Source organism: Humulus lupulus, chromosome 8 (assembly GCF_963169125.1).
Source record: "Humulus lupulus chromosome 8, drHumLupu1.1, whole genome shotgun sequence".
NCBI lineage: Eukaryota > Viridiplantae > Streptophyta > Magnoliopsida > Rosales > Cannabaceae > Humulus > Humulus lupulus.
The window spans coordinates 59,902,388-59,929,721 of NC_084800.1; the positions used below are offsets into that span (position 1 = coordinate 59,902,388).

Sequence of the window (27,334 nt, forward strand, 5' to 3'; positions counted from 1 at the left end):
TAATTTGAATAATCGTTCAGCAGAGGCTGAAGACTCGTTCAAAAAGTTGCTGGACTTATCAAGAGGTTGAATGGCTGAATGGAAAACGATTTCAAAACTTTTCAAATTATGCTGAGAGGGGCGATATATCGCCCCCTGTAGGCGATATATCGCCTGGGCCAGTATGCCCGAGGCAGTCGTGCATCGTTTCATGTTTTCCGTATCTACGTGCTGCGATATATCGCCCCCTATAGTTGCGATATATCGGCATTCGCTGATTATTTAAACACGAAATTACACATGTTTAGCTTAATTCGAATTGAGTAAACAGCCTTGACTAAGCCCTCAAACGCATTCAAAGCTGCTGACTGACCTTAGAGCATTCAAACTTTACCCTTATTAAATTTAATCCTCAAAATACTTAATCCTTAATCACCAATACATAACATGTGCTTAAAATCCTATTGGTTCTTATCTAAACCTTATAGTATAATAAATATTATCCTTAATATCAGTCATATTAATCAAACCTTAGGTTAAAATTAATATTCTTAAACTATAGGTTAAACTTAGAAAATCTACAAGTTCTACTATGAGTATCCAAATAAATCCCGGTCTGAACCAAAAATCCACAGTCATAAAGATAATACTATAAATACTATAATACTACTATCTAACTAGCTAAGTAAAGTTCTTGGACTCTACATTTTTATAACCCCAACCCAAGTGTTTATCACTCTATAGTCTCACTCTATAGTATTTTTTTTTAGTCTTTTAAATCTTGTTTTTTCCGCATTTAGTTTTGTAAACAATTTTCTTTAGTTTAAAATTATGTTTTATGTTTTAAACAATGGGTACCCATGCCATATTTTCTATTATTATGTATTTGATACAATATTTCAAGATTTAATAAAGTTAGTTATATTATTTCTTATGTATCTTTCCCAAAATAGTAGTGCTAGATTTAATGGTCTAAGGTCTTAGAAATAGTTGGGTCATTACACACGTATCCTAGGAACTGTCCAGAGGACACCCCAAAGGCACACTTAGTTAGATTTAGTTTCATTTTATAAGTGTCGAGGATGTCGAAGCATTCGGTTAAATCGTCCACATGTGAAGAACTTTGTCGAAATTTGATGACCATGTCATTGATATATACTTCCATGTTTCTCCCAAGCAATGAGGAAAACAGTTTGTGCATCAGCCTCTGATATGTTGCTCCTGCATTCTTTAGTCCGAAGGGCATAACTTTGTAACAGTACAAGCTGCATTCTGTTATGAAAGCTGTATGGATCCGATCTTCTGCCTTCATTGGGATCTTATTGTATCCTGAGTAGGCATCGAGGAAGCTCATTCTTTCAAAACCTGTCATGGTGTCTATCATCTGATCAATCTTCGGGAGAGGGTAGCTATCCTTAGGACATGCTTTGTTAAGGTTGGTGTAGTTTCACACTCTCTTTTTCCCGTTTTTCTTTGGGACCACTACAGGGTTGGCTAGCCAACTAGGATACAGGCATTCTTCGATTGCTCCTATGCTCAGAAGCCGTTGTACCTCTTCTTGGATGGCCTGGTTGATTTCAGGAGCAAACCTCCTCTGCCTCTGCTTGACGGGTGGGAAGCTGTTCGATATGTTGAGGCTGTGATTCATGACGGAGGGGTCTATTCCTGGTATATCATGTGGAGACTAGGCGAAGGTTCCAATTCTGGTTTTGAGGAATTGGATTAGGGTCTGCTTTTCTTTTTCAGGAAGTTTGGTACTTACCAGCACTATTTTGGATGGGTTAATTGGTTAAACAAATATGTTTAACTTATTAATAATCTTCTAATTAGATCTAATTCCAATTACAACCTATCAATTACATTTTGGGTTGAGATGTTATGAGCCTATCATGAGATGTTATTTTGGGTTTCACAAAAATGTCACCCAAACCAACTTGATATTCGTTATTGAGGTTTCAGAATCGTTAGTCAATTACACCATAATGCTACAAATTAGTAAATTTAATAATTTAATTGCTATGAAATATTTTTCAAGGATGACAAGTAATTCAGGAGGTATTCATGTTAAAATTCTTAATTTTATATTAAATTTAAAAATTAATCCAAATAAAGTGTATCTTCTGTGGTGTTATAGACACTTACACACTAATATAAATATGGAGCCCAAATAAGAATTTAATTATACAACCTATTTTTATTAATATGTGGTAACAATGATATCAACCAAAGATGGGTTACATTTTTAGTTGATTTGATTTGAAAAATAGGTTTTGATTTTTGGTCCTAAAGAATTTGAAACATAAACTTTGGAAGACATACGTTATTCCACGTGACATAATAGAACATTTTGTCTTTTGGGGTTGGTTGATTTCAGGTTTCAAATGGAACAAAAATTAGAGAATGGGCAATGAAAACCTTGTCTGTGACTCTGTCTGTACGAAGGGCAAGTTATCTTCTACTTCTGTTTACCCTCAGCATGTGCAAATGCAAAGATACTCATACGTTAGTGTACTCTAAAATATAACTAAAAAATTTATGATTACAATAGAAAGTATATAAAAACAATAATAATAAAATTGGTATACAAGTTTTTATTATACTATTTTCTATAAAAGTATATATTTTGTCACCCAACAACACAGAATTGTCACTCATATATTAATAATGAATCTGAAAGGTCAGAGAAAGAGAAACCACGTTTTGAAGTGCACTAACATGAAAGAAGATGGGAAAGTTTACAAAAATAAGTAAGATTAAAAAAAATATACTAAAAATACAGAAATATGGAAAATATTACAAAGTTTTTATTTTTTAATTTTAAAAAAAAAATTGCAAATTTGTAACCATATATTACAATTTTATATGCAATATTTACAGACTAAATAAAAAATTGTAACAAGCAGTAATATAGCTTACAACTATTATCCATATTTTTATAATTTTTGTAAAATTTCATATTTTTAAAATTTATAGTGCTGTGTCTAATTTTTCCAAGAAGACAAATTATGTCCACTAGACAATTTTTATTTCATTTGTAGTTTTAGCAAACCTTTTGCTTACAAGAAGATTTGGTCATCCTTAATACACAACAATACTACAATTTATAATGTTGGATTTCCAAATAAACTTGGCTCTAGGAATAGGTAAGACAGGCTTGTGCCTAGGGTCTCCGAGTTAAAAATCAAGTTTAGTGTTTTTTAAAATACCAATATTTTCTATACAAAAAAGGTTCCCAAATTTGAAAAATATCATTTTTATATATTAATTTATAAAAATATAACATTTTGCATCGACCCCTGTATGTTACAGGGTCGGCCTTGTTTCCAACCTAATTTCCCTAAACTAATGAAGTAACTTCTTGTTATGTTGTAATTACATCTATGTAAATTAAAATAAAAAGCAACAAATAAATAAATATTGTATATTTTTGTTTCTTAATAGAGTTGACCAATCCTTTAACCATCCCTCCAAAATTAATGGGATCTTTTCCATTGTTAATTAAGCTTTTTGTTCAACTAACTTCACATAACATCCTTGTTTGATCTTTCAAGTACGAGCTTGTCGCACATGCTTCCCCACCTGTTTGGAACAAAAAAAATATTATAGCCTACTAATGGGTCTTGTATGACGTGTTAAATTTAATTATTTATTTTAATCACTTATACGAACTACTTCAGTATATTGGTAAATAAATATCAAACTCATTATGATTCTAATTATCATTCAAAATAAGAAATAAACATAAATTAACTAGAGGATTTGGTTTTAAATATTAATAACATAAAAAAATAACAACTAAAAGAGTAACGATTCAAGAACTAAGGAAACTGCGATTTTAAAGAAATAGTCAAGAGTTACTTTACACTTCGACAATCAATCTATCAACAAAGATAAATAATATTCTCTTATTCACAATTAAACTATTAACCTTGCAGATAACACACTTAAGCAGTCAATTAACATAGTTTCTATATTATAATTAATTAAATTTAAGCGCTCTGTTGACCCTCGATTTGGCCAACGACACGGAGTCAAATATATGACAAAAGATAAAACGACAATTAAGAATGTAATCTAATGGAAAAGAAGAAAACACCAAGGACTTATAGTGGTTCGGCCCCAAAGAATGGTAATGACCTACGTCCACTTAGTGCTCTTATTTATAATGAATCTCAAAGCCGTGATCAAAGAACTAGGGTTCTTGAGTTTCACAAACCTTGAGGGAATTACAATAAGATGATGACTAATCACACTATAGCTCTCTTTCTCTCAATACTCAGGAGAAAGATTCAGAGATAAAAAAAAAAAAAAAAGTCCCTTCCTTGAGCTATTTCATGCATATTTATAGGCTCAAGGAGGGTTACATGGGCCAATGGGCCTTAACTTTACTTACTAATCGCGTATCAAGGTAATGAAGAGGAAATATTCAATGCAATTATTATAGGATTACAATCTTAGAAGGAAATAAATCAAATTATAAGACCAGCTTGGTCATATCTAATAGTTAAGCCCGACGAAGCGATGTGCCTCTGGTCAATAGTCGAACAGCACTTCTGCCGCGTGTGAGAAATCCTTGCCACGTCATTAGCAGTCGTTTTTCGAGTAAACACGCTCTTAACTAATCCTTTTTACCAAGCAATAAACTCATTAAGCATGCGATCTATTTAACCTAGAAAAAATATTACACTCTATGGAAACATGTTATTCTAGGCAATAAATTCATTAAGCATGCAATTCATTTAACATAGTTCTATTTTTCATCACAATCAAGATACCCGTCACAATACCCTATTTGCAATTTATCAATCTACTTAGAATCTTAAACTATTAGGTGAATAACAATCCTAAGATGATAGTAGAATAATGCAAAATCCTATTTAGCGACCGACTAAGATTTTACAAGATCCATGACATTCAAGTAGAAAAATAGAAGCAAATTAATATAAGGGAATAGAAAGAATAAGATTTATCAATGCATTCAAGATCTCATGTCTAGGTTTTTGAAATAAATCTCAACTACAAAGAAAACTATTCCATAATCACATTCATATTCATAAACTATTCCATAAGCATCATCTATACAGATTTCCTCTAGATCATCAAGGGTGGTCTGTGGCTTTTCGCGATCTTCCTCTAGATCTATGCCTTTTGAGACATGCTGGTAAGTCACGCTATGATTGCTATTTGTTGGGATTGTCTTCAGGAGGGGAGGTGCCAGAATCATTTTTTTCTTTCAGGGTAAGGAAGCATTTCTTGGCTTGCTTCTGGCATCCTTTTATGTCGATGGTATACCGTCCATTGGGTGAGTGGCACCGCACAACTTGATGCAAAGTTGAGACCACTCCCTGCATTCGGTGGATCCAATTTCTTCCCATGATGGCATTGTAGCTTGTGATGGAGTCCACGATGAGGAAGTCCACATGAAAGGTGCGTTCTGCGGCTACCACGGTTAATCGAACAACGCCCTTCGGGTATACCCTCTGGCTGTTAAATCCCAAAATTGGTGCAGCAGAGGTCCTGATCTGATTTTCTTCGAGTCCCATCTTCTGGAAGGCTTCCCAGAAAAGAATGTCAACCCCACTGGTCCCATCGACTAAAACTCTTCCCAGTTGGCAATGGTCGACCTGTGGGAACAAATTGCCATCGCTCCGGAGGATCAAGAGAAGACAACATTCACCTGGCCATATGGTACCTTTGCTTTTCGAAGGATGCCTTTTGGTCTTTGTAATGCACTAGCCACTTTTCAAAGGTGCATGATGGCTATTTTCTCCGACATGGTAGAAAAAAGTATCAAATTTTTTATGGATGACTTCTCGGTGTTTGGGTCTGATTTTGATGAATGCTTGGATCACCTAGAAGCAGTTCTTAAACGTTGTGAAGAATTGAATTTGGTACTTAATTGGGAGAAGTGCCACTTTATGGTGAGAGAAGGGATTGTCTTGGGACACAAAATTTCTAGTAAAGGCATTGAAGTGGATCGGGCCAAGATTTCTACTATAGAGAATTTGCCACACCTCCAATTTCAGTTAAAGGAGTGAGGAGTTTCTTGGGCCATGCGGGGTTTTATCGGAGATTTATCAAAGATTTTTCCAAGGTCTCGAAGCCGTTGTCCACCTTGCTAATGAATGGGGTCCTATTTGATTTTAATGAAGAATGTTTGACTGCTTTCAAGACTCTCAAGGAGAAGCTCATTTCAACGCCTATAGTGTGTGCACCTAATTGGGACCTTCCATTTGAGCTTATGTGCGATGCTAGTGATTATGCGGTTGGAGCAGTTCTTGGGCAGCGAGTGGACAAGGTATTTCGAACCATATACTATGCTAGTCAAACTTTAAATGATCCTCAACTTAATTATGTAACAACAGAAAAAGAACTTCTAGCTATAGTTTATGCTTTCGATAAGTTCCGTCCGTATTTAATTGGCAATAAGGTGATTGTGTACACGGACCACTCCACTATTAAATATTTAATGACAAAGAAAGATGCTAAGCCCCGTCTCATTCGGTGGGTTTTATTACTCCAAGAATTCAATATGGAAATCCGAGATAAAAAGGGTACCGAGAATCTTGTGGCAGATCATTTGTCTAGGCTGGAAGTTGAGGAAGATCAAATTACCAAGAAAGTGCAAATCAAAGATTATTTTCCAGATGAGAAATTGTTTGGGGTGAGTGACAATACCAAAGTGTTGCGATAATTTTATTACACGCAAGTGCACGTATCATACAAGTAGTAACTCACACAGGTGAGGTCGAACCCAAGGGAATTGTAGCTAAGTACTAACCAAATTGGATTTATATTTCTATTTGGCAACAATAAAATTTGGTTTTAAAATAATAATGCAGAAAACAAAGCAAGCAAAACAACAATTAAAAATGGATTTAACAATGGATGTGAAATTAGGAATATGATTTCAATTGCTTTGATTACCCAATTTTTAATAGTAGTCAGCTATTCTTCTTCCTCCTAAGTGATGACAGATTATAAAATCACCTAAACTCTTTTCAGATCATAAAGGTACTAAATTGCATGTCAACTACTGCATCTCTGAGATAGTACAACAAACAATTCGCATTAAGCAATAATCTAAAAGTCACACAAACTATGCAAATACTTTCGTTTCACATCAAAACCTATGTTTATTCATTTAGAGCATTCCTAATATTCACTTTTCAGATTTCATATTAGGATCATGAATCATGCTTAAGGTGATCAATCTCAAACATGTATTGAGCACAAAAATGAACAAATCACATAAACAAGGAAGAAGGAACAATCAAATAGCATTAATCCATGGAATAATCTCAGTCAATATCCATCAAATCCCTAAATAGGAGTTTAGCTCATAATCTCAATATTCATATCCATAATCAAACTAAACATAAACAATAACATAGAAAATTAAAGAAAAAGAGAATGAAACTAGATGGGGAATTGTCACAGATCGCCCACGCTTGCTCCAAACTTCTTCTTCTTCTTTTCTTCACTTCCCTTTGTCTCTAGCCACTAATTCACGTTTTTCTCTACTCCAAATCGCATCAAAACTCGTTACCCTAAATTAGCCCCTGTGAATGGACCAAAATTCCCTTCATTTAAAAACTGCCGAATTTCAATTTCCAGCAACCTAGCGCGGTCGCGCTCTATAGTAGCGAGGTCGCTCTACTCTCTCAGAAAAGGCATTTTTGACAGCTTTATGAATTTTTGTGCTTTTTGGCATCTTTTTCATTCTAAATCATCCCAATCCTTCAAAACCTGAAAATAAACAAAAACAACACAAACACAAGCGTACAATAGAACAAAACAACCCTAAACCTCTAAAATACTTCCTAAGTAGACACACTAAAACATGTCTAAACTCGCTCCATGGTATGTAGATTATGTGAATTTCCTAGTGGCAAAGGTTGTGCCTCCTGAGATGTCCAGAGCATAGTTAAATTTTTTTTACTCTGAAATCAAACATTATTATTGGGAGGAGCCCATCCTCTATAAACATTGTGTTGACCAAATAATTCGTCATTGTGTACCGGAAGACGAAATGATCTCGATTCTCACCCACTGTTACACTCTTCATTGTGGGGGTCATTTTGGTGCTACCAAGTTAGCAGCAAAGGTATTGCAATGTGGTTTCTTTTGGCCTACTTTATTTAAAGATGCAAATACTTTTGTTAAGTCTTGTGATAGATGTCAACGCACCAGTAACATATTACAAAGAGATGAGATGCCGCTAAATGTTATTCTTGAAGTTGAGTTGTTTGATGTGTGGGGGATTGATTTCATGGGTCCCTTTCCATCCTCCTATAATAACAAGTATATACTACTCGATGTGGACTATGTGTCTAAATGGGTGGAAGCAGCGGCAACTTCTACGAATGATGGTAAAGTAGTTCTAAATTTTCTGCACAAGAATATTTTTAATCGGTTTGGAACTCCTCAAGCTATCTTAAGCGATGAAGGGAGTCATTTTTGTAATAAATGGTTTGATGCTTTGCTTGCTCGGTATGGAGTACAACATAGAAATTCTTTGCCTTATCATCCACAGTCTAATGGGCAAGTGGAAATTTCTAATAGGGAGGTCAAGAGCATTCTTGAAAAACACAGTTAATAGCTCAAGGAAGGATTGGTCTAAAAAGCTTGATGATGCTTTATGGGCTTATAGAAAGACATTTAAGACTCCCATTGGCATGTCTCCTTATCGGTTGGTTTTTGGTAAGGCTTGCCATTTACCGGTGGAATTAGAACATCGAGCATACTGGGCAATGCGAAGGTTGAATATGGATTGGAATGCAGCTGGGAGAAATAGGCTAATGCAATTGAATGAACTTGATGAGTTTTGGAATGAAGCCTATGAGAATGCTAAGATTTACAAGGAACGCACTAAGAGATGGCATGATAAGAACTTGTCTCGAAAAGAATTTCAACCCGGTCAGCAGGTATTATTGTTCAATTCACGGTTGAAACTTTTTCCAGGAAAATTGAAATCAAGATGGTCGGGTCCGTACACAGTAGTAACAGTGTTTCCTTATGGGTCGTTGGAGTTAAAAAATTGAAATAATGAAACATTCAAGGTGAACGATCAACGAGTGAAACCATATTTGGGTGGTCCTATTGATCAAGCCAAGTCCATTATTTTGTTGAAGCCTCTCCGAAGAGGAGTTCAGCGTCCGGCTAAATGACGTTAACGACAGCGCCATTGGGAGGCATCCCAAGTTCTTTAAGTTTTTAAGCGATTTTAGTTTAGATAATTTTTATTTTATTTATTAGTTTTTGGTTTGTTTTATTTTATTATTTTATTGTAAACATTATGAATTTGTCATCGTGAAATACGTGAAGAAAAAAAAGAAGAAGAATAAAAATTGATGAAAGTGTGGTTTATAGAGCAATCCTGCGACCGCAGGAAGAGCGTGTTGCGGCCGCAAGACCAGAGATCAGGGAAAAATGGGCGCAATTTCGCTACCGCAGGAACCACTTTATGCGGCTGCAGGATCCCGTATGTTAAAATATATATATAATAATATATATATATATTAGCATCAGATTTTATCTCTCTTCATTTTCATTTTCTCATTCTCCTATTCTTTTCATCCCCAAATCTCCTTCTCTCCTTCTTTCATTCTTTCAAAAAAATTTCAAGAGGCCATATCACTCCAAGATTTTGTAAGTATAACTCTCTTCTACTCATTTTCAACTCTCTCTCCATTATCACCTACCATTGTAAGTCTCCTTCCTCTTTCTCCTTTTAATTTCTACATTGTGTTCTTAAGAAATTTTTCATGCTAATCTCTTGAATTCGAAATTTGTGTGTAGTGTTTGATAAATATATGTTATTTCTGGATTTTGAAGATATTATTGAAATAATTGTATTGCATGTTGGTGGATTTGCATTTGTATTGAGATTTCTTGATTTTGCAATTGAGAAATTTTGACCTAATTTTGGGTCAGAATTTTTCTTTGTGATTTTGTGAAATTGAATTGACATTGGTGAAATTGAGAACTATAGTTGCTTATTTTTACGTTCAATTTCATTGGGTCTTCAATTTATTTGGAGAATTTTGCCATTGTCTTATTATAAGGTGTAAATTTGGGGCTTTTGCAATTTGACGGAATTGATCATTGTTCTTGTGCTTGTTTTAATTGGGGAATCTTATAAATAGAACATTGTTATCACTTTTGCAATTTGTGCCCTTGAGTAAATTGTTGGTGGAGTGTACATTTTTTAGTAGTTTTTGTTCTTGTGTCATAATGTCCACAAGTAGAAAACGGACTAAAACTGGAAAAGCGAAAAAACACCAACCACCTCCCCCACCCATAGAGAATGAGGACGACCTAAATTTTGAGGATGTGCCTAGGTTTGTCAACCCAACAGCCAATTCTAGGTACATTCAAGATGAGGAGCATAGCCTTATTAGAGAGAGAAGGTTTGCTACCAATTGGAAAGATGAGTTTATTGTCCCTGAAAAGTATACATCAGTGATTAGAGCCCATAAGTGGGAGGTTTTCTGTGCTCCTCCAATTACTACTATTATCCCTGTAGTTAGAGAATTTTATGCTAATGCTTTTCACCATGATTATACCTGGGAATTAACTGTTAGGGGCAAAACTGTGAAATTTCACAGAAGTGATATCAATAAACTTTTCAAATTGCCTACCTTAGAAAATGATGAATATAGGGACTTACAGGACCAACTTTGTGAGGAGAGTACTTGGGACACTATCTTGCAAGCTTTAACCTCGCCAGGCACTGAATGGACCTTCAATGGCACTCATCGAGTGGGGTTTCCCTTCAATTTGTTGACGAGGGAGAAAAGAGTGTGGTTGTATTTTATTTGTTCAAATCTGACACCCATCGAAGGCTTTACCATTGTCACCCCTAGTAAAGCGGTATTGCTGTATGCTGTCTTACACAAGAAATCTATAGATGTTGGCAATATTATTGCTGCTAATTTGAATGAGTGTTGTGTCACTTGTTATGTGGGGCTTTATTTTCCTAGCCTCATCACTAGTTTGTGTTTGCAAGTAGGGGTCCCCATTAATGACTTAGAGGAGAAATTGCCCCCTCTAGATTTTGATTTGGTCAAGATTAACAAGGTGAAAACTATTTCAGCTGTTCCTAGTGCAGGTACCTCAAGTCAGTCTGCTCGTCCACCGCCAAGAACTCAGAATGTAAATCAAAGGCTGGACACTTTGGTGTCACAGTTCCAGCAGCACCACTTGTGGAGTGTCAATGTGGCGCATAACCAATATCCCTACAACCAAGCTTTCGCCACTCATTTTGGAATTGACACAAGTGGATTTCCACCATATCCACAACCACCCAATTTTGCGTATCCTCCACCTGAGGGGGATGATGAGGCAGGTCCTTCATCGTGAGTCGAGTCAGGTGAATTTCCTTTCCTTAGCTTTTATTTAAACATTGGGGACAATGTTTTTGGTAAGTTTGGGAAAGGGGAATTTTCTTTTAGTTATTTGTGTTAAGTTAGTTGAGTCAAGTGGCTGTTTCGTTTGATGTTTTGTGTTTTGTTAAATTGTGTTTTGTGTTAGGGTATCTAGAGAGTCTGTTCAATCAAGATAACAATGATTAGTCGATGAGAATACGTGAATGACTTGTAATATAATTCGAGAAAAATATATTTGATTGTAAAAAAAAAAAAAAAAATCTGTATGCTTGGTTTGACCACTTCTTTGGATTACTTTAATTCATTGTAAAAATGAATATTTAATCATGATTGGTAAATTTTTATATTTAAATATATTTACACTTGTTGAATTTTGAATGTGGAAAGAATGTATGAATAATTCTAGAACTTGCTTGCTTACTATTTGAGGCGAATTCATAGACAATGCTTGTTTAGGAAAATGATTTAGGCGATTTTTTTTGGAACGTTTGAGCCTTTCAAGCCATCCTTGATTAATTTATCCTTAGTTACCCTTTTTCGAGCCTAAAAGTTTAACTTTTTATTGTTAACCACTTATGTTGAGCCTAATTGAACACTTCATTATAAATTTTTCATTCCCTTGATCTATACCATAAGCATATATAAACATATAAATGGGGATTGATTGGTAATGGGTGTTATTGTTTGAGTTAGTTGTGACAATAGAAAAATTAAAGGAAAGATTGAGAGGAAAATTCAGAAAAAAAAAAGAAAAAAAAAGATTGAAAATAAAATACACTTCTTATGTTTGTTCATATTGAAAAACATAAGTTTGGGGAAGTGTAGTTGAAAAAAAAAAAGAAGATACAATTAGTGTGAATTCTTCTCAATCTTGGAAAATAAAGGGAAATTTAGGGTTGTTTGGATTACAATGTGGATATCAGGTTTGGGTTGATTGGATTATGTGCTTATGGTATATATGAGCCTAAATGACTATCTTATCTACCGTTACCTAAGCCTCTTAATACAAGCTTTAAAAGACCTTTTGATTCTTGAACAGGCATTGATTTATATTAGTGGAGAATAATAAGTTAGCAAGCATATGGAAATTTGGGATTTGATGGATTGATGGTGAGAGTTCAGCATGTGTAAATTATTTTAAATATGGTTTATTTACTATTCATGATTGAGTAGACAAAAATGATCAATGGGTTAAGGTAAGTTGAAGAAGTGGTTGGATTGAAAATCTGGATTACTTGTCAGTTATTTTTCGAAAATTATATATGCTTGTCATTCATTAATTTTGAGGCTTTAAAAAAAATTGTGGTTATCTTGATTCATTTGTTTAGTGTTTGTATCTGTTTGTTTAGTTTTTCTTAAGTTTTATTTTCTTTGCTCGAGGGTGAGCAACGGTTAAGTTTGGGGAAGTTTGATAAATGAGTTTTAGACTCATTTATCTGTGTGTATTTTAGGAAAAATATCAGGTGTTTGTTTTGTTTTGTTCTATTTTACATTTGTTTTTGTATGTTTTCAGGAGTCGAAGGACTTAGGTAACTTAGGTGTGGAAACATGGTGGAAAAATCGACAAAATTAATGACAAAAATTGGTGGAAAAAGTGTTTCGGAGCACTTCCTGCGACCGCAGGAAGTGTGTCTTGCGGCCGCAACTTCAGAGAGTTTCTGCATTTCTAGAGCATTCCTACGACCGCAGGAATGGCATCCTGCGACCACAACTTCAGAGAGTTTCTGCATTTCTAGAGCATTCCTACGACCGCAGGAATGGCATCCTGCGACCGCAGGATATGTCTACAAAAGAGAAAAACACAGATTTTAATTAAGGGTGTTTTAGTCATTTCATGTTTAACAAAACACTAATTAGGTTTAAATGACGATAAATGAGAGGGAAGGAGGCACTTTTTGATATTTGGACTGGGAGAGAAGGCTAAGGGTGCTTTGGATGAAGATTGGATTGATAATCTAGAGCTCTTTTCTTTTCTTTTTCTTTTAGTTTATGTTAATTTCATGTTTATGGATTTCTTAATGATAAACATGAACTAAATTCTATTTAGGGTTTTTAATTGAATCTCTTGAATCTTTATTATGAATTAATGCAAGTTTTTAATTTATTCTTCATTTAAGATCTATTCAATTTGTGTTAATTATGTATGTGATTGATTGTGCACCTTTTACATGCTATTTATGAATTCAAATCAAAATTTGAAAAGTGAGATTTGGATATGCTAAAATTGAATAGACATAGATTTCAATTTAGAATGAGAGTACCAAATTGGTCTATGTTATTTAGGGCTGAGTTCATTGCTTCCTATTGTTTAGATTTCTCATAGAAATATAGAGAATTTGCATTAGGTCGAGTTTTATATTTCTTAATCTGAATATTTAATACTTTTGCATGTCTTTCATCTTAATGAGAAGAATTATCTCTGTGATTGCATTAATGAATAATAACGTGGATAGTAGAGGAGATTAGAATCCCTAATTTCGTATCTATATTTTAATCAAGTTTGCTGCAAGATTATTGTTCTTTGTTGTTTTTCAATTAATTCTGTTATTTATTTATTTTAGATTTAAAAATTCCAATTTTTGATTACCAAATAGAAAATAAAATAAACTATTCGTACTTGATATCAGTCTCCGTGGGAACGATATCGGTCTTACCGAAATAAACTACAAAAGCGATTACGTATACTTATGTAGCCTTAATTTCCGCAACAAGTTTTTGGCGCCGTTGGCAGGGACTGAAAAATTATCAATATTAAAATAGTTAATTTTATTTCTAATTTGGCTTCTTTTACATAATTTCTGATTTGTTTGGTTGCGGTTGTTCATTATCTCAGGTATTTTCCTTATATGCGCAGTAGAAGGGGAGTTGACAGTCCAATTCCACTTAATCTTGAGATCGAGAAAGAGTGCAAGCGAAACAGAAAAAACAAGAGGGCTGAAAGTTCCACTGTTGTTACAGCAGATATTAATAACAACAGTGTGGAAAACATGAGCGGGGGAGCACCACAAAATTATAATCCTGTCCGTCAAAGAGCTCTACGAGACTATGTACTCCCTACTGTCACAGGGGTACACTCATGCATCCGTCCTCCAGCAGTAGAGGCAAATAATTTTGAGATCAAGCCTGCTATATTGCAGACGGTCCAAACTGGTGTTCAATTTAGTGGCCTCCCCACTGAAGACCCCAATATGCACATAGCCAATTTCCGGGAGTTGTGTGCTACTTTCAAGATGAATGGGGTGAGTGATGATGCCATTAGATTGCGTTTGTTCCCATTCTCACTACGGGAGCGAGCGAAAAGTTGGCTGAATTCACTTGAGGCCAATACTATCACCACTTGGGATGCTCTAGCTTAGAAGTTTTTAGCAAAGTTCTTTCCACTTGCTAAGGCTGCTAAACTGAGAGGGGAGATCAATAACTTCTCTCAATTTGAGGGAGAATCCTTGTATGATGCTTGGGAGAGGTTCAAGGACTTAATCAGAAAATGTCCCCACTACGGTATTGAGAAGTGGATGTTGGTCCACAACTTTTACAATGGTTTGTGCGATACCACTCGCACAATCATTGATGCAGCAGTGGGAGGAGCGTTTATGAGCAAAAGTGCTAATGAAGCTTATGAACTCTTAGAGGAAATGGCCACTAATAATTACCAATGGCCAAGTGAACGAGTAGGCAGTAATAACAAGGTTGCAGGGGTTCACGAATTAGATGCAATCACAACCTTAACTGCTCAAGTTATGTCTCTAACTAAGCAATTGCAACAAAATACCATGTCTGCTCAGGTTGTGCAAGCCCAAGTAATGTGTGAATTGTGTGAGGGGTCTCATCCTTTTGACCAATGCCAAGCTATTTTAGATCCTAACAATGTCCCATTAGATCAAGCTCAAGTTAAGGCAGTGGGTAGTTTTCAGAGGCCCTACTGCCTGAACTTGAGCTTGATCTAAATAGAAAATAAAATAAACTATTCTTACTTGATAATCAGTCTTCGTGGGAACGATATCAGTCTTACCGAAATAAAATACAAAAACGAGTACGTATACTTGCGTAGCCTTAATTTTTGCAATAGTGGGAGATCCACACCATAGGAAAAGTACAAACAGTAGCATATATCATGAAAGTGATAATACAACAGAAAGTTTACTGCCAATAAGATCAAGCACCATATATACCATCCAAATGTAAATATGGTGATTTTCTGTTTTGACAATAATCTTATTTTATTAAACTATTATTGGTGCCCAACACTACAAGTAGGTGACATACCGTTATTGGTGCAATCCAATATCAGCTCCCACTTATTTGAATTTAATAAAGATTATGGGGTATTGCTAACCATGATGCGATACCTCATGTGGTGTTGGGCAACCAAATAGCAACACTCTTTATTAGGGACTAGAGCGAGCACATGATCAGATACTCCAACAACATGATCAAGCTAGTTGCACCGAAAGTTTCTCGTCAACATCTTCGGTGGCAATCTCTTTCAATAAATTACCATTCGAATTCAAACGAGTACAAACTCTTGCATCGCTATAAACTTTTCCTGGTCGACAATAATAATCTTCGCTAGGGGCACAATGAGCATCCTCTGTACACCTACACAACCCTTCCAATGCACAACCCTCCTTCACTATACTTATCCCATCCTTAAGTCCCAAAACTTGGTCAGTCCACTCACTCGAGAATAACCCTAATGGGTCATAAGCATTTTTAACCTTCAAAAACTTTTGACCATTCTTATACTTGTTTAAAACTCCTTCAAAAGCTACGTTCCTATTCTTCCCCCAATGGGGCAAGGCTCCATACTTAAACATAGCCAATTGCTCAATCTCTTCAAATATGTCTTCGTAAAGTCTGGGAGTCAATGGATCTTTACTTCGGTAGTAAGTGATTTCAAAGTCTATTGCATCCCCTTCCTTACCCAAATAAGCACTTGAGGCAGTGACATAACGCATGAGAATTCCATTGTAGCGTTCTACACCACACAAGGCCTTTGGTTTTAACTTGACAAGGCTTTGAACATCTTTAATGAAGCTGTTGGCCGAGGACAAGGCTACACTAAATGTGGTTTGGTGGAAGAACTCACCCTTAATGTTGGGGTGCCATGCACAGGCTGTGATACTTGCATCTGTAGGACTATCTAAACATGATCCTGATGATTGGACTTTATGTTGAGATCCAATCACTGGGTATCCAGTAAAGAGAATACCTATATATTTTTGAATAATTATTAATTAATCACAAAAAATTGTTACCACTAATTTCATTGAGATCATATATATATATATATATTCTCAATAATATTACAATTAAGTATTAATATCACTTCTCACTCACCATTGTTTGTTAAACCATAAGCAGTTGAGGTAAGAAATGCAGTGACAAGCTTCGCACTAATGCATTTCCCATCAGCATCATGTGATGATTCTTGATTTTCCTCTGTTACATAGCGCATATATGATCAATGAATTAATTAGTAAATGAAAAACGACATGCGTTTTAATCGTATGATCACTAACTATCCATTATCAATTATTACCTGTGACTCTGGCAAGTGCAAGTTCTACAGAGGGGGAAGAACGGAATGGAATGAAATCGTATAAACCTTTGGCAGAAATACTGTTGTTAGAAACTCGGTTATCGAGTCTGTAAACTGCTTTTTCCTGGCTCGGATACCATGTTATATCCGCAAACTCGTGCTTCCTACCAAAACTTATCACTTCATCTCCCAAATTGGAGTCGTCCTTGGTCAAAAAAGTAATTGATCTTTCGAACAGAGGCTCTAATTTAAACGTCACCTATAACAAAATATAATTAGTTTATAATTAGATAAAAAATTTAACTATTGTTTTATCATACTTACGGTCAAAGTAGAATGGATAACACTTTTTAACAGTAATAGTCATGTTATAATTTTCTATTTAGTATGTAGATGTTGTTTACAAAATTATAACATATGATTAATAAAAAAAAAAAAAAAATTCATACGTATTTACAATTATGTCCCTCCGTATTTTTATAATTTTTTCTAAATTTTATATTTTTAGCATTTTTTTTAATCTCAAGTATTTTTGTGAATTTCCCTAATATAAAGTTAGACTATTTGATAAAGTTGCATTAAATAACATTTTAAGATCACTTATTATATTGAACTGTTGTTCAAGCAAATAATATTATTAAAAAAAGGTCACTTAATATATATGTGTATATCTTGTTTTTAAAGTTTTATAGTTATTGTACCCCTCATTAATTTAACGAAAGATTGATTGAAACAACATTATGATGAATTTTAATAATTTGAGAACCATTTTGGTTGAGTTTATTTGAAGAGTACGTAAACATTTTCTTTAAAAAGTTTAGTTAAGCCAACCAATTAAATATTCCTAATTAATTTTGTATCTACATAGTATTATTAACTATTCGGATGAGACTTGAGAGATATTAATCGTAAGATGTTAAAGAAATATTTATTCTTTTGTCTTTTATCTTGTATATATGTTTCCCTTAAATTTTCCTACAAAGGTCTAAAAAGTCTGCTTTGGACAAAAGAATAAAATTTCAGAGTTCTTTTTTCTTCTTTTTGGACCTTCTGTACTCATAATCTTAACAAATAATTGTAATTGTCTTAAAAAAAATAAATTAAAAAGTATTACTCATCACGCATCTTATTGTTTTGTCACAGTTGTTTTTTTTCACCGAATCGGTTGAATAATTTACCCAATCCTATAAGCAAAACATATCAACAAGAAAAAGGTTTTGAAAATTTTGTCAATTCTTTGAAATTTCTTTATTTATTTTAAAAGAAAAAGGTTTCAATCATCACTATGTCTCTCTTTGTATATTTTTTTGTTTCATGTTGCATTTGGTTGGATCCAAGTCTGCAATTTGTCGTACTTTGAGATAATTTAATTAACTTGAATTGCAAGTTTCGATCATTTGTATATGCCTTAATTCCCACCTAAAATTTATCAATTACATTTGTAATTATTATTTGAATGATCAATAGTTTCTCGTATAAGCTTTTATCTTAGTTGAACAAATTCCAAATTGATACAAAAATTTTTTTTAAAAAAACAAACAAAAAACAAAAATAGAGGAAAACTGTCACAAATAACTAAGCACCAAACTTAAGTTCTGGGGCACCAGACCAACCTTGTATGCTAAAATGTAATTAATCTTAATAAATCAAAGTTATATATATTAATATTAAAAAATATGAAAGAAGTACAAAGTGTGAATATGAGAGAAATTTTTATTGTACTAATAATTTTGATTCAAATAATGTAAGATTTAATTAATTTTAAATCATGTGTTTTATGAAAAAAAAATGAATTATAAATATATAAAGGTGGGAAATAGTTTTTTTAAATTTGTTTACTAATCAAATTTTATACCTAATGAAAATTTAAATGGTATATGAAAACAAATATGCGAGAAATAGATAATATTAGAAAATAGAATATAAAATAGCAACCACCTATATTTAAGAAATCGTTCAGAAAGCGAAGTTTTAAGAATCTTTCCATTGTTTTAATGTTAAAGATAATATTAATTATATAACAGTGGAATAGGTTAAAGGAAGCTGAAATAAATATTTAATAGACACAAATTTAGAATTAAAAAAGAAGTTGGGAATAGATTAGTGAAACAATTTCTAAAACCATTTCTTGACAGTTCCGTGTTTTTAATTTATTAGACAATTAAGTAATCCCTATTATATTGATTGTATAAAAGTCATGGTTCAGTTTATATACAAATACATATATATTTATCTTTGTTAAACACAACATAAATATCTTTTTTCCTCTTCCAGAGTTTAGCTTTTGTTTTATAGACTTAAATATATTCTCGTTATTATTTGGTTAAAAAAATAATAGAAAACAAATTATCTTAAGAAACCAACTTACCTGTGAGATAACCCCAAGAACTCCAAGTGAGACCTTGGCTGCGTTGAGTTCTTCATCACCTTCCTTGAGCCTCCGGACTTTGACAAATCCATCAACGTCTGTGCCGGGACTGACGATTGTAAGCCCAATAACATAGTCATGAACCGAGCTTCCCTTGCCCCACAGTGTGCTGCCGTGTGCGCCGGTGCCCAACATGCCTCCAACGGTCAAACCCCACCAGTAGGGCGTGTAAGGCAAGGCCAGTTTGGCCTCTGCAGCCTCACTAATGAGATCCCTAAGCGTCACTCCACTTTGAACCGTCATCGTCATCGCTGCAGTGTCGATTTTCAGCACCTTGTTCAGGTGCTCGGTGCTGATAAGAAGCCCATCTTCTCCGCCGGGACAAACCAGCTTGGGAATGCTGTGAGAGGACCGGGTGGCCACCTTCATTTTCAATCCGCTTCTGGTTGCGGTAGCAACGATTGCTTTGAGCTCTTCCTCAGTGGTAGGGTAGACGGCGCCACCTGCTCGACAGATACTACGGTCAGGAAAGGTTCCATAAGCGTTGGTGATGGTGCAGTTTGAGTTGCCTGTGGTGCACGTAATGAGGTCATCAGGAGTACAATGAGCTACCAGCAAGAGCAATAAAAATAGACTGTTTAATCTCAGTATTTTTTGCCCTAAGGAAGACATTTTAGAGCTGAATAAAGACGTGGTTTTACGATGTTAAAATTACTTGATTGGTGTAGATGTCGATCAGTACTCAAATCTATTTATAGGAAGTAGTTAGAGCCCGGTGCCTATACGTCATATGATGTGTGAAATAAATAGTACTTGATACTTGATAGGTTTTACTATATATTTCTCCAAACATGTGATGATCATGCATAGTATTTTACCATATATTTCACCAAACACGAATATAATTAGAATATTTCTCCAAACATGTGATGACCATGCATAGTATTTTACTATATATTTCACCAAACACGAATATAATTAGAATATTTTACTATATATTTCACCTAACACGAAGAAAATTAGAACATCTGTGATGATAATGCATAACTTTTTAGGAGCGCTTTTTATTTTCAGCACTTGAAAAAGTTATAACCTAATTTTTATTTTTTGATGACGTACAATATAATTATATCAGGTTTCTTGCCAATTTTTGAAAAATTTCTAATAATTTACGATCCGAAATCAGAGTTCAAATAATCTTTGGCACGTGTGTCTGAATTTTTTTATACGTGTTGCGATAATTCCAACGTACAAGTATACACAATCATAGACAAGTAATAATAGAGTTATGTAGAGTATCGTCCCACAAAGATTGTTTATTAATTGCCAATAATTAGTTTCATAATTCTATTTGGCTACTAAAACTTAGATTCAAGAATATCAAGAACGGAAACAAGAATTGACAAAACTAACAATTAACAATTAACAAAAACAAATAAAAGCAAATTAATTCAATTGATGTAAAGCTAGGGTATTTAATTTCATCATATATCATTACTTCATCAATAGAATTTTCATTATTATTTCTACTATTATGTGACAACGAATTTACTCAATCTATAGTATTCTTATTAGGATGGGTATTTTTCAGTTGCAGTTTCAATTCTTTACACTTTGTATTATGTTTATGCTTGTTTATTTCATACATTTTTTTTTAAATAATATAACTTAATAGTGTATATAAAGTTATTTATGTTCATATATATATATGATTAATTATATGTTACATTATAGAAAAAAATTACAAAATAAAAATAAATATGTACATGATAAACATTGATAATTTCGTGATAGTTCACTTATTAATATTAAAAAAATACAGGTAAGAATTTTTTTAATGAAAATTTGATTTAACTTATAAAACTATTAAATAATTTTTAAAAATGTCCTGAAAATATATTTTTTTTCAGTGTCATGTTTGGTATTGTCAAAAATTAAGTGATCCAATTTTCTTTTTAAAATTGATTCATTATTTTTTATAATTTTTTTATGTATTTTGAAAGAAAAAAGAAATAAAAATAGTATTTAGGGACCTAAATGATACGATTTGAAAAAGTGGGGACCTAACTGATACAAAATTAGCTTTTGGGACCCAAGTATTACAAAGTGTAAAGAATAGGGACTACAGCTGAAAAAAAACTCTCAACCTATATGCGAATTTTCTACATCTCTGTGATAAACTCCAAGCATAGGCAAGCATTAAGAATAGAAATCTTATAAGCTACACAAACCATATAAGTACTCTCATCTTATATTGAAATTTATGTTTATTCAACTATAGCATATTTAATTCTCACATTTCAGGTCTTGAATTCAATTCGTAAGCAATGCAAATAACACTACAAAAAACAAGGTTTTTGCCGGCGCAATTCGGAATGTCTTGAATTCAATTCGTAAGCAATGCAAATAACACTACAAAAAACAAGGTTTTTGCCGGCGCAATTCGGAATTGCGTTGGCAAAAACAACTTTCACCAGCGCATTTAGTGAATTGCGCTGGCAAAAACAAGAACTTTTGCCGGCGCAATTTTGCGCCGGCAAATGTTACTTTTGTCGGCGCAACCCTGAATTGCGCCAACAAAAGTAACATCAGTTTTTCAAAAAAAAAAAACCATAGACTTTTGCCGGCGCATTTCACCTAACGCGCCGGCAAAAGTCAAACATGCATTTTTAATTTGTGCACGTTTTCAACAAAGTAGGTGGCTAGACCTTTGCCGCGCGCGTTTCGTTGCGCAGGCAAAAGTCATAGCGATATTAGACCCGCTGTGAGCCCTTCTTCCCCATTTTAGATTTTTTTTTCTTTCAAAAAAAGCTTCTTCTCTCCTCCGTGTTAATGGAATCCGACCACCCCATGTCATAATCCCACCATGGCTCAGCTCATATAGTGAAGCTCTTCTCTCTCAAGGTTAGTAAATCCAATGAGAAATTTTTTAACATTTTTAGATTTTTTCTCTATATCTCGTTTTGTAATTGTATTTTTTTTTGTTATTCTCTCTCTATAAACAAGTGTTACAGCTCCAATCTCTCGTTAGAACAACTCCAAAGGTTAATTTATGTATATATTTATATCTGTTTATATATATATTTATATCGGTTTATATATATGTATATATCTATTTATATATATATATATATGTATATATCAGTTTATATATATATGTTTATATATATGCATATATATTTATATGTCAGTATATATGTATATTTATATTTATATGTGTGTGTTTTTTTATATATGTATATATGTTTGTTTATGTATATATGTATATATGTTTATATGTATATATGTAAATGTGTGTATATATGTTTATTTAATGTTAATTTTTTTAGAAAATTGATTAATTAATTGTGAACTATTAATATATATGTATGTGTGTGATATTTTGTATTATAATTATATTTTTCTGTTAAAAAAAACAAATAAATCTGTGTAGTTTTAGAAAAATGAGATTAATAATGAAAAAAAAATATGGTTTTAGTATTTATTAAAAAAAACTAATTTGAGTATGTATATTTTTTAATTTTAATGCTTTATATGTATATTAAAAAATATATTAGATTATGTATATTAAAAATATATATATATTATATTTTTTTATATTAAATATTATTTGTTTATAAATATTTACTAAATAAATTGTTTTGATGTTACTGATATAAAAAGATTTGATATATGTTATTAATCTTGGTTTATGTTGTGCATGCTATATGAATATTCTGTATATTGCTCTGGGAATATTCTGTATATTGTGTGTAGTTTGCAAGTTTTATAAAATTTTGGGATAGTTTAAAATATAGCCGTTATGCTGGCCAAATTTCGTTAGTCTTGGGAAAATTAACATTAATTACAAAAATTATAGCCGTTAACATTAATTTTTATTTTAATGCTTTATATTTATTTGTTTATCTTAATAACAACTATTTTTAAGATATTTTTATAATATATGTTTTTTGTATTTATTAATTTTTTTTGTAAAATAAAAAAAACAGACTTGAATATGTATTTTTTTTATTTGAATGCTTTATATGTATTTGTTTATTTTTGCTTGTTAATATTTATTATATTGTATTTTGTGATATATATATATATATATTAGTTAAAGTATGAACTTAAAAAAAATTAAGATTAATAATGTATGTTTATATTTTTAAATTGTTTTATATTAAATGTGATATGTTTGTAAATATGTATTTAATAATTTTTTTGTATTAATAAAAAAATCAGTTTTGGTATATGTTTTTTTGTGGTTAAATATTTGTTAATGTATATATATGTTTTGTATGATCTAGGAATATTCTGGTTATATATGTGTTTAATTTGTAGGTTTTAAAATTTTTGGGATAGTTTAAAATATAGTCGTGATGCTGCCCAAATCCTGTTAGAGTTAGTAAAATTAATAAACGTTTAATAATGAATTAAATAAAAATTTAAGTATAATTAAAAATTCATTAAAAAAATAATTTTTAACTATAATTTAAATAAAATAAAATTACCAATGATAATAATTAATAAATAATTTTAACATTAATATTAGATGTTTTGTAATTGAAAAAGTTAAAAATATAAATGATTAAATAAAATATAATTAAGTAAAATATAAATATAATAAAATTGTTATTAATTAAGTAAATAATCCATACAAATTGAAGAATTTAATAAAAAAATTACAAAATGAAATTAATGTATAATTAAATTAATTTTAAAATAAAAGTAATAAATAAGTAAATGATTTAAAAAATTGTAATAATTAATAATTAACTACATTTTATTTGGTAAATATAAATAAAAGATATTTGCGGCTAAAATACCCAAACTTATAACTTACTAACACTTAAATACCCAAACTGATTTTTTGGTGGCAAAAGTACCAAAATGTGAAATTTACTTCCAATTAGAGATACACAGTGTTAAATGTTAAAGTTGATTGGTCAAATGACACGTGTCACTACATGATTGGTCCACATTGTTATTATTCTTAAAATAACTTTCAATTTATTTTTAAATTTAACAAAAAATAAAATTTACATTTTAAAAAAAAAAATTCAAACTTTTTTTCAATTTAAGATTAAGTATGAAAAATACATTTTTTTTTTAAATTAAATTTTTTATTGTTAATATCCTCAAACTTTTTAATTTATTATTATTATTATTATTATTAAAATCTTCCTATTTATCATTTTGTCTACTTTTTTTCAATTAAAGATTAAGTAATTTTGTTTAAAATCCAAGCAATAATTTAAGATTAAATATTTTTTTTTACTTAATCTTAAATAATTGATTAAAAGCAACAAATTTGATTTTTTTTTTTAAAAATGAGAAAATATTATTTTTTGTTACTTTTAAATTGAAAAACAATAAATTTGATTTTTTTTAAAAAAATGAAAAATATAAAATGATATTTTTTATAATAAGTTATTTAAAATAATAATAATAATAATAATAATGTGTACCAATCTGTTATACCCAGATTTCGAGCCATAGCAAATATGACCTCGAAAGCTGAGTTCGCATTAAATGGTCTCGTGAGGGTTAGGGTATGCTCTACGATTATAAATCGGAGCCTGCAAAGTATGATACAGACCTCGAATGTACTGACCTCGAAATGAACTCGATCTCGAAAGATAGCTCTGAGAGCCCCTCATCTTCAGGAACAACTTCGGAGCAGGGGCCTCGAGCTCGATATGCTATCTCGAAAGCGATGTTAGCTCGGGAAATGTCAGTGGCTCGCACAATGACATGAAACCTTAGATGCTGAAGCCTTGGAGATACGCTATGATCATTTTGAATATCTACAAGTATTGTAGATATAGGATGTAATCCTCATTTATTGATGTAAATCCCCAAGAATCGTGGGATATTGTTTAGTCAGTTGTGCGTTTCCTGATCTTTGGGAAACGTTTCCTTGTATATCTAATTGTTGGCATTTAAGGCCATTTATTTTTATTCACAAAAGAGTAACTACCCAAAATATGTGGGATAATATTCTGCATCCTTCTCTATAAATAGAGAAGTCATGCACCATTGTAAATGACCGAATTTCTGATCCTTGAGAGAAAACTCTGGAGAATTCATACTAAAGAATTGTTCAGAGATAATCTTGAGATTAATAACAGTGACTCGTGGACTAGGCAGATTTAACTGCTGAACCACGTAAAAACCGTGTGTTTGATTCGTTTGCTTGTGTTAGCTATTGTCTTTAATTGTTTACGTGCTCTCTTCTTTTATCTGCTGACGAAAAACGGCGTCAACACAATCATGTGGTGCCACGTGTCATTTAAGTGTTACTAAGTTGTAAGTTTGAGTATTTTAGCCGCAAATATCCCTATAAATAATTATTTTTGCCAGAGACAGGATATTATTATCATTTAGTGATAATTAGGGAGACAAACAAACATGAGATATTTTGACTATCATTTCCCTCATTTTAAGACAATTATTAATATTTTCTTAATTATTTTGCTTAAAGATGGCGAGCGACAGAAGCTGGATGAATGCGAGGAATCGTTGGTCTCTGGAGTATAGAAATGACGTTAAGGAGTTCTTCGATATCGCCAAAAATCAGTTGAACGATCGGGGTTTGGTTCGCTGTCCGTGCAAGAAATGTGGGAATGTTAAGTTCCAGCCTATAAATGCAATTTCGATGCATTTATTCAACAATGGCATCATACAATCCTACAAAGTGTGGCATTAACATGGAGAGGCACTGCCGTCGCTACCAGCTATGGTACAAGATCATGATAAAGATGAGATAGCGGATATCCTGGAGGATGTTTACGCTGAAGATGACGTTCCCGCTGGAAACTATAATGATCCTCCCCAAGATGATCCTCAACATCGCGACAAGAAATGTGGGAATGTTAAGTTCCAGCCTATAAATGCAATTTCGATGCATTTATTCAACAATGGCATCATACAATCCTACAAAGTGTGGCATTACCATGGAGAGGCGCTGCCGTCGCCACCAGCTGTGGTACAAGATCATGATAAAGATGAGATAGCGGATATCCTGGAGGATGTTTCCGCTGAAGATGACGTTCCCGCTGGAAACTATAATGATCCTCCCCAAGATGATCCTCAACATCGCGACAATCGCGACAAGAAATGTGGGAATGTTAAGTTCCAGCCTATAAATGCAATTTCGATGCATTTATTCAACAATGGCATCATACAATCCTACAAAGTGTGGCATTACCATGGAGAGGCGCTGCCGTCGCCACCAGCTGTGGTACAAGATCATGATAAAGATGAGATAGCGGATATCCTGGAGGATGTTTACGCTGAAGATGACGTTCCCGCTGGAAACTATAATGATCCTCCCCAAGATGATCCTCAACATCGCGACAAGTATGAAAATTTATTTAAGGAGATGTCAAGAACTATACCCGGGTTGCCGAAAGTATTCCGTGTTGAACTTCTTGGTGAAGCTGATGCATCTGAAAGTTATTAACAAGTGTAGCAATCATTACTTTGATGGTTTGCTGGAATTGTTAGTCGATGCTATGCCTGACGGAACAATTTTACCTAAGTCTAACTATGAGGCGAAGGCAAAGTTGTGGAGTATTGGATTGGGATATGAGTCCATCGATGCTTACAAGCATGACTGTACACTGTTTTGGAAGGAGAATGCGAATTTGAAATTCTGTCCGGTTTGTGGTGAGTGTCGCTGGCAAGATAATCGTGGGAATGGGAAGAAAGTGGCCCATAAGGTCATGCGGTACTTTCCGTTGACGCTGAGATTGAAAAGGCTGTACAGTTCCAGATATAATACAGAGGATATGAGATGGCACTATTCTAAAAGGCCAAAGGAAGATGGTGTGATGAGGCACCCCGCTGACAGTAAGGCGTGGAAGCACCTTGATGAGTTGTACCCATCTTTCGCAGCCGAACCTCGAAATGTTAGGCTTGGGTTGGCTACAGATGGTTTCAATCCTTTTGGGAACATGAGCAACTCTTACAGCATGAGGCCTGTGATACTTGTCCCATACAACTTGCCGCCGTGGAAGTGCACGAAACCATAGTCATTAATGTTGTCTATTCTAATTCCAGATCCTTCTTCAC

General features: G+C 33.1%; 2 protein-coding genes and 1 non-coding gene across 3 annotated transcripts; all 3 read right to left on the reverse strand.

Moving 5' to 3' along the window:
* Positions 1-5,159: 5,159 nt before the first annotated feature.
* Positions 5,160-5,522, reverse strand: LOC133795478 (uncharacterized). The gene has a single exon (XM_062232926.1). It carries the CDS (start codon positions 5,520-5,522, stop codon positions 5,160-5,162), a length of 363 nt encoding a protein of 120 aa, XP_062088910.1.
* A 9,242-nt stretch (positions 5,523-14,764) lies between these two features.
* On the reverse strand, positions 14,765-14,871 carry LOC133798864 (small nucleolar RNA R71). The gene has a single exon (XR_009876081.1). It is a non-coding gene; the product is annotated as a small nucleolar RNA R71 (small nucleolar RNA).
* A 603-nt stretch (positions 14,872-15,474) lies between these two features.
* On the reverse strand, positions 15,475-19,971 carry LOC133793827 (L-gulonolactone oxidase 2-like). The gene is made up of 4 exons (XM_062231089.1): positions 19,277-19,971; positions 16,909-17,167; positions 16,707-16,808; positions 15,475-16,578 (listed from the first exon to the last, which is right to left on the reverse strand). Exons 1-4 carry the CDS (start codon positions 19,946-19,948, stop codon positions 15,800-15,802), a joined length of 1,812 nt encoding a protein of 603 aa, XP_062087073.1. The 5' UTR covers positions 19,949-19,971; the 3' UTR covers positions 15,475-15,799.
* Positions 19,972-27,334: the final 7,363 nt, after the last annotated feature.

What these genes read in the sequence shown, in the direction of transcription:
- LOC133795478 (XM_062232926.1), bottom strand. Translation starts at nt 5,522, where the DNA reads ATGGGACTCGAAGAAAATCAGATCAGGACCTCTGCTGCACCAATTTTG.
- LOC133793827 (XM_062231089.1), bottom strand. Translation starts at nt 19,948, where the DNA reads ATGTCTTCCTTAGGGCAAAAAATACTGAGATTAAACAGTCTATTTTTA. An exon ending in TTCTTGGGGTTATCTCACAG is followed by an intron (nt 17,168 to 19,276) that starts GTAAGTTGGTTT and finishes ATTTTGTTATAG; the next exon opens with GTGACGTTTAAATTAGAGCC. An exon ending in TTATGGTTTAACAAACAATG is followed by an intron (nt 16,579 to 16,706) that starts GTGAGTGAGAAG and finishes AAAAATATATAG; the next exon opens with GTATTCTCTTTACTGGATAC.